The sequence below is a fragment of the Malurus melanocephalus genome, unplaced genomic scaffold (assembly GCF_030028575.1).
Source record: "Malurus melanocephalus ecotype Western Australia unplaced genomic scaffold, MMel_1.1 scaffold_2, whole genome shotgun sequence".
Taxonomy (NCBI): Eukaryota; Metazoa; Chordata; class Aves; order Passeriformes; family Maluridae; genus Malurus; species Malurus melanocephalus.
In genome coordinates, this window is record NW_026623234.1 from 9,018,684 (window position 1) to 9,032,943 (window position 14,260).

Here is a 14,260-nt window from a genome sequence, read left to right on the forward strand (position 1 = left end):
AATCATGTTTTCAGATCTGAATGTTAACAGGAGAGGAGGAAAGTTATGAAGGATGGAAGCTGAGTGTTAATTGGATACTCTAGTACTTCACATGAACTGTTCTGGATAAAAGACTTGAAATGTTCTCATGATCAAAAAAGAACTGGGGCTAAAGCTSTCCAGAGGGCAAGCATATTTCATTCCTGCTGCCTATTTCATCGCGCTGGTTACTTGAAGAATAATTTTGTACCTTTTGATAAACCTGAAGTTCTTTCTTCCTGCTCTGCAGATTGACTTTTAGTTCATGAGATATGTCCAGATCAGAAATGCAATAAGCTAGGATTTCCAAACAAGCATCAAGGGGCCATTTGTCCAGACAGCGCAGGGCCAGTCTACTTCTCAACASTGCATTTTTTACTGGGAACAAGTATTGCCAACCGTCCTTATCTGTGGAGGAAACAACACTCATTTGAAATTCAGTTTCTATAATTTGAAAAATAAAAAAAAAATCCTTATCCTTACTGGAGCACATCAACAAAAGGAACAGTACAGGGCTGAAAAATCTTTTTAAGTGTCATCCCAAGCATCAGATTCTTGGGAAGCATCTGAAGTTAGCATATTCAGATTCCAAAAGGCACCTTTCACAGGACACATCATCCATGCATGACAATGACACAGCTGTAAGAGATGCTCCATTAACAGTACAATGATCACTGTGTCCTGATGCATTCAGCTCTTCATATAAAAATAACAGCATAGATGCATTCCAGTTCTCTTGTACTAAATTGGTCAGGATTCGCACACTTGCCAAACAGAAACTATGCCATCAGAGAAAGCAAAATCGAGGTGAAAGAAGGAAAATTATCTATTTCAATCTCTGCATTTGCCCAAGGATCACTACTTTAGTTTCTACCTCTTGATCCAGGCCACATTCTTTATAAAAAAAAAAGAAAAAAAAAGAAAAAAATATTAAGGAAAAAAAGCCTGATTTAATCCTTCTTACCTTCAGCAGCTGCACAACTCAGCACAGCATCCTTCACATTGACCATTTCCTCCACATCCTGACTGTACACATCCAAGATCTTTAGCGCTCTATCCCAATCCTTTGCAGCAAGCGTTTGTTCAAAGACTCCCATTAATACTTTAACAGCTGTGGTGGAATGTAATCCTAGGAGAACCAGAGACATGTATGTCTTGCCAGAGAAGACAGTAGCCAAACTGCTACCTTCCTCTTGATTCTGAAGTGGGTCAAACATAGTAAGAAGAAATCGTTCCAATATTGGGAACTCCTTCAACAATGCCTCACACTCCCTGGAAATCTGTTCCAAGCCTAAGGGCACCTCCCGTTTGCCCCGAAATTCCATCCAAGACAAACTTGATTTATGAGTTTTCTGTATATTAGATGCACTTAGACATGCCACAGTAGCCATTAGCTTCGACTGAGACTTCAGGAAGTCCAAGGAGGAGGCAGTCAGTGTGTGTTGGCTCAAGTCATTCAGAGAGGATGGGACCTGAGTGGACACATCCTCAGAGGTCACTGCAGAACTGTGAACAGGTATTTCCACATCTGGCAGGCAGTGGTAGGCACACTGGTGTGCCAAGGTGCTGATGTTTGTCAGAAGAGACTTTSCCTGACTGTTTCGCCTTGTACTGCACAAGGATAGTGGTTCACAGCAAGAGTTAACAATGACTTGTTGCACATTCAAGTTCAATTCCTCTTTAGCCAAGAGAGAAGAAAGTCTGTAGGATTGAAGACAGAACCAGCTTACCCAGTACAAATAAAAGGTGATTCACAATTACATATTTTCATAAGTCTTTCAAATGCTTTGAGAACACAAGCCCCCTAATATCCTTCACAGGTACATACACAAGAAGATTGCATACACAATTTTAAGAGCTTATGCTACCATTTCTTTATGGAAAAGGCACTTACTCCTCCAACATTGACTTTTACTTAAATGCAAACGACTAAAATAATTAGCTCTCATCTTTTTAAAAGATACCTCATCAAATCAGACAGTTTCCATGCCAACCTAATTTAGTAATTTGTGATGGAAGGGGATGATCCAGTTTACCTGCTGACCAGGGCAAGAGTCATGCCCCCAATAGTCTTAATAAGCTCTACTGGCATATTTTATTTTATTATATTGACAAGCTGCAAGTTCATTCCTCTGAAATGTCCCAAAGTTCAAAAAAAAATCCACATAACTTCACTCTCACTTCACAACAGATAGTAATTGTTAAAAATATGAAGCCACTGTTTTCCCAATCAAAAATCTTCAGGTTGGTGGAAAAGATAGTGACTAAACTCTCTACACACCAATCCTTGCAGCATCAAGTGATCAGCTGGTGGGACACAGCAGGCTGTACTACCTGTGATAAGCAGCCAGGAAAGAACTTCATCGTGGCTGAGGTACAAAGTCACCAATACCAAAATAACCTACAGAAGTACATAATCTGAAAAGCACCAACCTGTCAGGATGAACTTGTTTCTCAAAAACAAGCTGGGAAAGCAGCTGAGATGGACTCTGCTGTAACAGTATGAAAGGGTTTCCCACTTTCACTTCTGCAGATACATCTTAGAAAAAAAAAACCCCAGAATATTTATTACAATACAAACACATTTATGGAATATACTAACCAACTTTTATTTTAGGAATATAAATTTTAAGGCCCTGAGTCTGAAACCTCTTTGATTAAGTTCACAGAGTTCTAAATTTACATTAGAGTGGTAAAATGCAGAGTAAATTCCAAGGCATTTCTGATTATGATTTGCCTCTCAATCTTGGCATCACTGGCTGACATCATATTGGACTTATTACCAAAAKAGGTAGAGTGGAGCAGGTAGAGCAAACAAGTAGAGCAAGATCTAGGTTAAAACAGTTTAGCAACTCTCCTTTAAACTTTCACCAAAATATGTATTTGTGGTGAGAGGTAGAAAATGTGCAGAATTAGTTTCTGATGAGKTTTTGGATGTAGATTATTGAGTCCATGCTCTATCAAAGTCAGTTCGCAAGGGCAGAGTGAGTTCACAGGAGTACAGCYACTTTTATAGAAGGAATGAAACCCTGACCACGACTGCTGAAAAGCATTTGTATGCACTACTGAGTTTTGTCAAGTAACTCTGAACTCATTCTCCTAAGTTTACCTTTTCCTTTTGTCTTGCAATACAATAACATTTCCCCCAAACTCATCCAGCCCTTAAATATTTTTGTGCAATTTTTGGCTTTGGCAATTAGCCAGCAARGACTAAATCATGTCCATGAAGAACTTACAGTTGGCATGGCAGTGATCTGAGCTGAACCACCATGTCTGTAAACAGATCTTTGCCCTTTTTTCTTATCCTCTTGGGAAGGTATTCCCTGAAATCAGTGCTGTGATATTTTAYATTAGTGCAGCTCAATTAGTGTAAACTTTCAAACACAGATAAGCATTTTTACTCCTAGCACAGTGAATTGTTCTGCTCTCCTGACAGCTTTATGTGCTGATGATAAATTCCTTTTCATGGACCACCTTCACCTGCTGATTCAATAAAATTCTGYCTTGTTACCTCTGCATGGCCTTCTACACACTCCTTTCTTAACCCTGTGGAGCAGAAGGGTACTTGCAGCCTCTGAGGGAACTGTAAATCATACAGCACACTGATTCACTGAACACAAAAATCWATCTCACCTTACAGGGATAGTGGTAAGAATTTTTGGAGATGAAGGGTTGTTTGTTATGTCTAAGTGCAGTGCAGAGGCTGGGTCAGTAGTTAGCATTTCTGTTCTCATTTTCCCACTGATAAACTATTTTCATGTTAGCTGTGGGTCACTTATGTGTTCAGAAATAAAAAAAAAAAGCAAAAATCTGTTGAAATCAAAAGACCTCACTGCACAAGTAGTAGGTACATTTGGCAAGGAACCATTTTTGCACAATTACTTTCCAGAATTAGGCCAGCCTGAGTATCTTCACCCAGGCTCAGACTTTCCAGCAGAAACCCCTTACCTAGCTCTGCATTCAGGCTTCGTAACACCACAGCAGCCAGTGTAGTGATGTAGTCAACGAAGGCCTTCACAAAGTTTGTCTGCATGTTGCTCTCTGGCATGGTTTGGGTGTGCTGGTCAAGAGTTCTCAGCAGCAGCTGTGTTTGATTCCAAACCAGGTGCTTCTCCAGCTCCACAGGCTTGAGAGAGCCCTGCTCCACCAGGGTGCTAAGCAGGCTCCCTTTAGAGTCTGGTTTAAGAGAACAGATGTATAGCCAAGATTAAAGAATTAAATATCAAGAAGAAAGGAGGCAGGGGGTTGGGGGAGAAAGAGAGAGAAATGCTTTAGCTTGATTTCCTCTTYGTAATTATAGATCTCAGTATAAACATTATAATTTAATTGAAAGCAAKAGAAACTTTTACTACAAGCACTATAGTTTAACTGAAACCAAGAGAAATTTTCAAATCAGAATAAAACTGTAACTCRTCTAAATTGGTAACCATGGCTCTGACACATTAGAACTACATTAAGGCAGAACAAAAATATATCTAGTTCTGTGTCATCAACACTTACTCTAAAACACAGGTGTTGACCAATCCTTGTGCCCCATAACATTAAGCTCTTAGAGCTCTCCTAAATTTTTGCTCATTAAATATTTTAAGAACACCAAAAAGTCACTTAGAAATTTGGTGAATAGAAGAAGAGAAACAACACCAGTGCTATATAATGGAGAGAGCTGTGAGAAAAAGCAGCTGGGGAGGACTTCTTATGAGAAGATGCTTTATGACAGTACTATGAAAATTGGAAGGTATTGCGATATTACAAAGGTTTTATAAGTTTATCTTCATTTCATTACTAAAAAAAAAGAAAAAGAAAAAAAGCAAGAGTAAAAATACATCTAATTATCTATAAGCTGACATACTAAAATACACTTATAAGAATTCCTTGCTAGGACTGAATAGAAATAGGACAAATAATACCTTCTATGAAAAGTTCAGAATTTTAGCTTTGGAAACAAATGCTCAGAATATAAGAATTAAAGATAAATGTTACTCTTTGGATTTATGATTTTTAGAATATATATTTGCACACACGTCAAACAGCATTACTATTGTTTTCACTGCTATCTGGAAAAGCCACAGCAAAAATTGTCAATCAGTCTTCATGTTCATAAAAATTACTCACCCACAGAACGTTCAACACACGTCAGTGCTTTTAGGATTTGATCCAGATTTTGTGATAGAACAATTTCATTAGTAATACTTTCTTCAGTCAAGACAGGGTAGCAAGCTTGCAGAAGGTCTACAATACTGCACCGAAAATGACTCCCTATTTTCTCATCTGACAGCTCTACAAAGAGGGAGAGAGAAATAGCAACTGTAACAAAAACACAAATATTTTTGCACAGAAGAAGCCCACAGAACCATAAGTGTATTACAATACAACAAAACAGCATTTCAGACTGTTCAGAATYAAGCCTGGGTCATGTCCCCCTTGCATTGTTCATTATAAATACTAAGCTCAAAAATGGAAAGTTCACATTTTCATTGCAACAGAAGACRTGAATTTAATTTAAGCAGATTTCAACAGAAAGCCTTATCAGCAAAGCATACTACCTGGTCTGGATTGACCTTGTGATGTGAAGGAATAGTTGAGAATTTTACTTATTTGCTGGAGAACTGCTGGAAAACCCTTTACACCTTCAGAGTGCAGTGAAAGAAAGTCAGGTCGGTGGCCTGGAACAGTCATTGTGCAAAGGGAGAAAAAATCAAAGTTAGGAATGGGAAAAAAAGAGACACTCACATGAAAGTACAAAATGAGATTTAATTAAGACAGCRTAGAGAGGCATTCCTTGTTCCCAGRCCCATGCTCATAAATATAAAAATCAAAAGCCTACCCCGAGCTTCAACGCTGTTGTARAGTCTTCTTTCTGCTGTCTCCAGAAGCTGTTTGCATGTCTTCCAAAGACGGCACTGAGTACAAGCCAGGTCAAATGCTGCCATTGCTGAAGGGCTGAGGTCCTCAAGGACTTCTCGCAGAGGATCAGTATGCTCCAGCTGGATGTTCCTGATCCAGAAGTTCTCTTGAAGAGTAGGGGCAAGACTTCCGGAAGTTGCAAGCAGTTTATCAGTAACATCCGAGATGGAATAAAATACCATACCTACATGTGTCATCAAAAACACACAATCACTGCTTAACAGCATAATTAGATCAAATCCTCTCAYGCATTACTGTTTTCTAATTCTTAGAGAAAATAATTCCAAAGGTGGCCTGCTTCATGGACCAATTACTGTAGAATGGATGCAACTAACTGGGCATCAACAACAAACTTCAGCATTCATAGTCTCTTTCTAACTCAAAGAACCACCACTTACCCTTCTGAATAAACACTGCACTTATTTTGACAGTATGCAAATCACTTTCTCCTGTTTTTCACTTCTCTCCAACTTTTTGTGAGAACTCAAAAAGCCCAGTCCTTACCAGCTGCTGCTGCATTCCCAATAGCTTGCAGTGTTGAACGGCCACTGCCAGATTTYCTGATGCCTCCAGTGCCATCTGATGCTTGATTCTCAATATTGTGCTCCACTCTTGCCATTTCTTGTACTGCCTCTTGGTAACGCTCCATGAAAACCAAYTCACCATAGCAAGGGGAAGTATCCAGATTAAACATCAAAGCCACCTTTCAAAAATAACAATAGATGCAATTAAAGAGCATGTCAAATGAAGTTTGCAAAGGCCAAAGAGCTTTGGGGAGGCTTTAGAGAAGATGAAGAATCAAATAAAACTGATACTTTAACTGAAAAATATTCCCACAGACTGAAATGGTGTTTTTTTTCCTAGAGAGTTTTAAGTGCCTGAWAAAAGAGACCTCAGAGATGTTTTTMAAGTATTATTAAAAAGCTAGCCTATTATTTGCTGTATTCATTTTTATAACTCACACCTTTCAGAATGACTCTCCATGATTTCAATACACTATGCAATGAGAGRTATCTACCAAGTTTGCCATCCAAAGTAAACGATTTTGAATAAATTCTTACCCAGCAAGGAATACCTTCTTGAAATTTAAACACATATGMAGTTCCTATTACCAAACCATCAAAAGAACACAAACCAGGTTTGAATCCTTTATCATTGGTGATACTGAAAATCAAGGCAACAAAGCAAAACAAAATGCTTCTTTGGCCCTGTAAGCAGGGAAAAGATAAAGCAGTATGCTTGGAATCAAACAGAACTAATGGACTGAGCAGTGACCCGATGTCAATGCAATCCTTAAGTGATATGAAYTGCTCCAGTATGGCTATCTGAAACTCAGCCAAGTCACAGCTTTTACAGAAGATCCAATCATTGATGTGTCTCAAGATTTTTTTCAGAGCATCAGCTCAAAAACCACACAGAGAAAAGTATGCACAGCTGTGAGGAAGCAAATAATTACAAACATGCAGACTGTCAACTTCAAGTCTTTCTTCCCATTTTCAATATCATGAACTTAGCCCCAAAACATACCTCCTTCAAATGAATGTAACTGACACTCTGGCTTTGGGTAAGGAACACCTCTACAAGTGGCAGAGTGTCATGGGTTTGAAAAACTGACTAAAGAAAGCAATTCACATGCTGCTTCCTCATGAGGCTTCACGTGACCTCGTGTTCTTCCGTCAGTTGAAACACTATGCTTGACTAGCTCTCATCAAACACTTGCATGCATTGAGAACTCAGGTTTAGAGAAAGCATTTTTACAAAACAAGGCAGAAAAAATAGAGCATTCTTGGGATGTTGGTTTGGAATATCTTTGTTCCTTTCATTTAYTTCTGCCTCTGAAGTGATTCTTTCATTTGGAAGCTCTATGCTTACTAAATGCAGAAGAAGCAGGAATTTCCTTCAAAAATCAAAATATATGCAACTCATTTACCTGGTGGGCTTCCACAAAGTTTTCTCTCAAAACACAAGAAACTAACAGTGATTCTGGTGGGGAAAGCATCATAGGAATGATGGGGTTCTGCTGATGTGATCTTGCCCTGCTTTCCAAGTCACTCAAGCCAGACACACTACTGGTGCTTCCCTCTGCAAGGCAAAATCAATCAGTATACTATTAGGGAAAACATTCCACCAAATAACAACCACCCATCAGATAACAGCATTTCACATATTTAACACAAAAATAGGAGCAGTTGCAAGCAAGTTTTAGAGCAAAAAGGTTAACATAAGCATCCTGTTAAAAATTCTCATAACATTTCACTATTTGGTGAGAACTTGCCGTTTGGATCTCATCCCAGTGTAACACTGTCCAGCAGCTACATAACATGCACACAATGCTAGGCACTGGTTCAATATGGATAAAGAGAGAAGTCTAAACATCTGATTTATTAAAACACTCCAGCATGCCTATGCATGTCTTAGGTTACATGATGATAGGTTCATCAGCTTTTTTGATGGTTTGCATGTCAACACATTGCATACTGTTTCCTGCAAGCCAAAGATATTGAGGAAAATCTAATTCTCTTATTACAGAAGACACATGTACTATGCTGACTAGAAAAGAGTCATACAAAAATGGGAGCTCTGAGAAGTGAAAAGATACTAATTCTGTCCTGCACAGGGAAGTAATTCACATTAACTAGTCAAGCAAATTTTTCATTACGCACATTGAAAAGACCAAGAAATTCTATTTTTTTGGCTTAATACCTGAGGTACTGGTGCTTAGCTCGCTACTTGTACTTTCTAATGATGGACTGGAAGTTCCCTCTTTCCCACCTAAAATGGAAACAAATCAAAACCAGCACATTAATGCACTTTTACTAGAGAAGGTAATTCAAACTTACTGCAAATAACAGCTTAGGCAACCTCAAGGGATCTTCAAGAGTATCTCATGAGCCACCACTGACATCTATGATAAATGCAAAAATTGCTGATTTGAAGAAAATGCTAGGCTAGAGACTATGCTGGGGTGACCCACCACTGAGTCATGCCAGATACTTTGAAGCTTCTTATTTTGGAACATGCCACTCCAAAATCAGACATGCCTTTCAAAGGCTAAATAGAAAAAGAGGGAGGAACACTCTGAGCTTTCTCCTAAGACTGCCAATTCAYGTCACGAATTCTGTTAATCCAGATAATATTGCAATAGGAATGAAAAAGCAGTCACAGTATATAGTGGAGAAAGGGAAAAATTAGTACTGTAGTTGAAGTCCTCTCCTGTCCCAAATCAGACTATATATGGAAGAAGTTATTTGTGCAGATGAGCTTTAGAAAACAACCTCAATCCAAGTGGAACTGGACTTGAAGATACTTCAAACCACTTGAAGATACTTCAAACCACTTAGAAAACTAAAGAAAATAAATCTAGTTCTCTATTCCTAGGCCATTAAATCTAATTGCATTCAGCTATGAGCCCAGCAAAATTATGCACATTTCAGAAATGTGTCCTCCAAGTCACTTTTTCAACCCACCTGTCTTGTATCTCCGATATCTACTTCGTTTCTTAAAGCTAGAGCACCTGATTAAAGAGCAGTATCTCCTGGAGGCAGCAAGCTGATGTTCTGTGAAATATTTAAACAAAAATATTACCAAATAGCTTCATAGGGGGGARACTTGAGAAACAGCTGAACACAAGTTTGAAAAATTGCAATATTTRAGGTCCAGACTTCCAAGTCTTTTTTGGGACACGGAGCTTATATGGTTTGAGATACACAATAAGCCACGTATGATACAAGGCAAAATCTTGTCTTGTAGCAGGTAGACCTGATAGCAGCAGGTCTATCAAGTTATGGGCTATGGAGAAGGGTGGGAGACAGGTTCCTGAGTGTGTTGCTCCAGATATTTCAACAATCACCCGGAATAATACAACTGCCTCTAACACATATTCCTAACATGTTTCCAGACTAGGCTGAAACAACACTGTCTATGAATAAGATGAGACTATTTGGCTTGCACTGGATCCAACACCACCATGTCCCTTCATATCGCTGCAGTGTGACTTGTGACAAAGGGGCAGGACAAATGCAAACAGAAGCAGTGCACCCAAAAGGGGAGGGAAAAGAGAAAAACCCCAAACTTCCTGATTAGAATAGAGATCACTCCTRTTGGAAAATGTTGCATTTTCCCAGTATCTGCCTAAACATGCTCCCTCAGTAAAAGTTCAGGGAATTTAGTCTTGAAATCACTATCTGGACAGCTGTAACAGAACAGTGCTGACCTATCAGAAAGTGCCAAATACAAAGCCTACCTGCATTTCTGTTACTCATCACCACCTTGTATCGCCAGTGAGCTTCAGAAAGGTACTTGGAAAACTGTAGCACGCGACTCCCAAAGGCATCTCTGCTTACAGAAAGATTCATGCACTCAACGAGCTCCAGCTCTTCACGAAGCACATTACTGGAGTCCCATGGGAGACAGCTCTGAATTTCTTCCAGGTGGCTGAGAAGCAATGTGAGGAAGGCCTCCATGGCCACATCATCCACTAAAAATCCAGAAACACCACTGGTGAAGTGTTTCAGATCCAGGTAGCTTGGCCTGGAGGTTTCACAGCTTTTGCCATCTACCACTGAGTCACAAAGATCTCGGGTATCTGTGTGAACTGTTTGTGCAGCCAGCAGATGCTTCTCTAGTTTTTTTTCAGCCTCTATTAGGTGTTGTGGACTTTGTGAGGTGGAAGACCGCCGACTGGYACTGCCTTCTACACTCAGAGTAGCACTCTTTTTGTCAAAGTCTTCATCTTCTGCATAGTCCTCAGGGAGAGGAGTCTCACTATAGAGGTCACTATAGGAAACAAAAAGCAAGGAGAAAATATTCTCCAAAACCTCCAGGCGCAGAGGAATAGGAACACTCCTTAAGAACTGCTGACACTTCACAATGTACTGAGAAAATACGGAAGAGCAATCTGTGCAATTAAAAACAAAAATAAAGAATATTTACTACATTTTTAGGGACTCCTTCCTACAACCTGTGCCTTTTAAGAAAATCCCAGAACTAGCCCAGTGGCTCAGTCCCAATCATTCCTCCACAAACCAAGCAAATATATGTCCAACATCTTACATTTAAAAAGGTTGTGTGCCTCCACCCTCTGAATAATGCCAATTATCACTTTGTTCAATGATGTGCAAACTCAGATTGCAACCATTCTAGCCATTAAATCAGTTTCAGCTCTGGGAAATCATAAGCTCTTATAAAATTACCCCTGCCACTACTATCYTATATCTAATATCACTTCCTTTTTGCACTGTATTTTTTGAACCATTACCTTAAATGTTTTAAAACAAGGCTGGTAGCTTATTCACACTTTTATTGAAGAAAACAATACCTCAAAGAAAGATCATTACACTTGTTTGCAAATCATACATAGCCCACTGACTAAAAACAMCACATGTACACAGGAYGCAACAYTATCCCAGTACTAAGTGCTAATTCAGAGCCCAGCAACTGGRGAAGCACACATTACTGAACCTGAGAAAGGGGGCAAATCACCTGCTGGTTCTCCRACAGTTGCATCCTCAGGGATATCACCAAGAAGGCTGTGTAAACAATCCTTGCACTTGGCATGCCTATGTGAATTCACACAGAGTGCATAGATTGCATACTTCATGGCACAGAACGCTCGGAAGAGTGCCAGATTGCGCTGCTGACTCAAGGTGTTAGGGAGTGTGGCTGCTGTGGAGGGAAATCAGGAGGTAAAAGGTGAGGAGGTAGTAGGTAGACAAGAAAACAAGTCAATTTGCTCCTGYAGTTCTTCCTGCACAGCAAAATGTATCCCAGTCTTTCTTCCCCAGTGCCATTTTTGTCTCAGCTTTGACCTATCTCACTGTTACTTTTGGAAAAAAAAGCCCAAACACCCAACCCACAACAGATGGGCACAGAAAAGTCAGGTCTGGACCCCCTTCTAAAAAGGAAATTTTCTGTGAACTTGTGTAACAAGACCTGGCTAGAGCATAGAATGACTAAAATCACTCATAATGAGTCTCATTAGCAGTGTGTGGTTAAGCTATACTACTGAATTTACAACAGAGGGGCAAAACCTGCTTCATTTTAGCATCTAAAAATTTTGTGTTCTAGTACAGAGTAGGTAAGTGGGGAAATAGTGTAGACAGGCTATAACTGTAGTAAGAACAGCCTCTTCAGATTTGTACTAATAAAGAGATACTGTGGTTGATTCACAGTGACTGACACAATAGATCAAATAAAATCTGCAAAGAAGAAGCACAGTCCCACAGTTCCCTTCACACATTTATGATAAAGGCARATTAGAGAAGTACTGCAACCACTTCTCCTCTCCTTTGCTTTTCTTTTTGAGGAAAGGCATCACATGCAAGAGACATGATACCTTCTTAGTACAACAAAACAGCAGAGCTGCAAATTGTAAAAAACTCACATAATCATCAACCCTTAACCCAGGAACACAGTATAGTGTCATACATTCTGTTATGCTGAGTTTAGATGAATTATCCAACTACCGTAAAAAGGGTTAAAAGAACCCCACAAAAAAACCAACAAAACAATAAAAAAAAACCTGACAACCACACACAGTGTTAAATTATTGCTTGGAATCCACTATCCTGTAGGCCTGTAAAAGAGGTAGATYGTCCCTCTACCTGCTGTTATGCAGGCAAAGCATTAGCCAAAGYGCTTTTTTGAAATTAAGCACTGGTACAAAGCATGATGCACTGACAATGTCCACATCCAGATTCTGGGACTGGACAGAATTACCTAACCTAGAAAGTGTTTCAGCACTGTCCTCCACAAAGTTTGAACATGACTATAAAGAAAAGCACCAACCTGAACTCTTCTGAAAACTACAGAGCAACCAAGGCAAAAGGACTGAGAGCACAAGCAGTTGAAAATAATTATTCTTTATCACTGCAACAGTGACTGAAATGATAATGTAGACAACAGACAAAACTGAGAGGACATCTAAGTATGAATTCTTTGCAGAACCCACATGGCCATGGAAATGCTGTTGCCCAGCAGCTCTACTCTAATATATAGACACCCAAATAGCTCTGGATACCACTGTCTGAAGAGGACTGTAGGCAGGTAAAGCCCAAGATCTGATAAATAGAATCCTCTGGAAAAGAGAAAGGCAGGTAAAGCCAGAGATTTGATAAAGAGAATCCTCTGGAAAAGAGAAATAGTTAGCTGGAGATACTATAAGACAAACATTGGTAATCAAAAATAAGTTTAATACACTTCTCACATATGGAAAGACTTGGATGCAGTGAGTCTGTGTCAATATTTGTCCCTAAACCAATCTTTTCCCTGCACCAATACTGAAGAACAATCATTTAACGATTAGCATTGTTTTTCCTATGCCAGAAATACTGATAACCTTCTTATTGAATACTGTAACTCATGAGGAAATTGCTGCTCACTGCTACTGATCAAAACCAGTGTTACACACAGCCTGAACTCAGCTGTCCACCAGTACCACTACTTTGGTTTCACTACTGCAGYTGACAGATGTGAGCCAAAAAGAAGGGGAAGAAGGGGAAGCACGTGGGGTGATGGGAAAGAAAGGCCTATTAACACTATCACCTCTGATGAAACAAAACCTTATGACTCCTCTCTTCCCTTTCAGGTTCAAAATAGATTAAAGGAGATTCTATTAAGTTGTGTTTATAGAATTATCTGAATTTTGCAATAATTGCTAGATTAAAAAGAGAATGAGGACTTGTCTTCCCTTACTTAGTTCTGCAAATTCGTGCTGCACAAAAAAACCAGAAGAGAAACAGCTAGAGTTCTTTTGCTACAGTTGTGCAGCTCCCAGAAGACACAATGGGACTGCCTCTTCCTGTTTGTGAACAGTTTTGACAGAATTTAAGCAGAGAAGAATTAAAATGTAAGAACTGATTAAAAATCCCACAACACCAGCAATAGCAAAATTATTTCAAAAAGCAGGACACTGAAAATAAGGATCTTTGAAGTCTCAATGTGTCATGATAATTTTAACACCAAAACATGTAAAAGTAGGAATGAAAACCAGTATCACAATAGTATGATACTAGAAGGGGAGAAGCCTGCTTCCCACTAGGCAATCTGGAAAAATCTGTTCAAGACCCATCAAGTGAGACCTGTCCATGCAACTCATATTGAAATCACACACCTGCAAATTCACAAACATAAAAGAAATAAGGCACAAAAAACTGGGGCTTCTTAGGTTCTAATGCACACAGGAAAACAGAGCTTCTGTATCATTATTAAGAAACTCTATCATAAAACAGCTTTAAAACAGCAGCAGCTGAACCTGGACAAAGGCTGCATTCAAAAGRATGCCTGAGGAGACTCACTTGTAACTGATTCAATGTGTTTAGTAGTTGCAGGTATTTTAGGC

At 39.3% G+C, this 14,260-nt stretch overlaps 1 protein-coding gene across 1 annotated transcript in view; it reads right to left on the bottom strand.

The window, feature by feature from the left end:
• Nucleotides 1-14,260, bottom strand: part of ZFYVE26 (zinc finger FYVE-type containing 26) — a 46,520-nt gene that overhangs the window by 22,569 nt on the left and 9,691 nt on the right. The window contains 13 exon segments of the mRNA XM_057367432.1: nucleotides 230-426; nucleotides 983-1,719; nucleotides 2,452-2,557; nucleotides 3,967-4,194; nucleotides 5,131-5,295; nucleotides 5,562-5,681; nucleotides 5,843-6,106; nucleotides 6,427-6,625; nucleotides 7,853-8,004; nucleotides 8,626-8,694; nucleotides 9,390-9,479; nucleotides 10,166-10,819; nucleotides 11,404-11,586. Coding sequence (XP_057223415.1) covers nucleotides 230-426; nucleotides 983-1,719; nucleotides 2,452-2,557; nucleotides 3,967-4,194; nucleotides 5,131-5,295; nucleotides 5,562-5,681; nucleotides 5,843-6,106; nucleotides 6,427-6,625; nucleotides 7,853-8,004; nucleotides 8,626-8,694; nucleotides 9,390-9,479; nucleotides 10,166-10,819; nucleotides 11,404-11,586 — 3,164 coding nt within the window.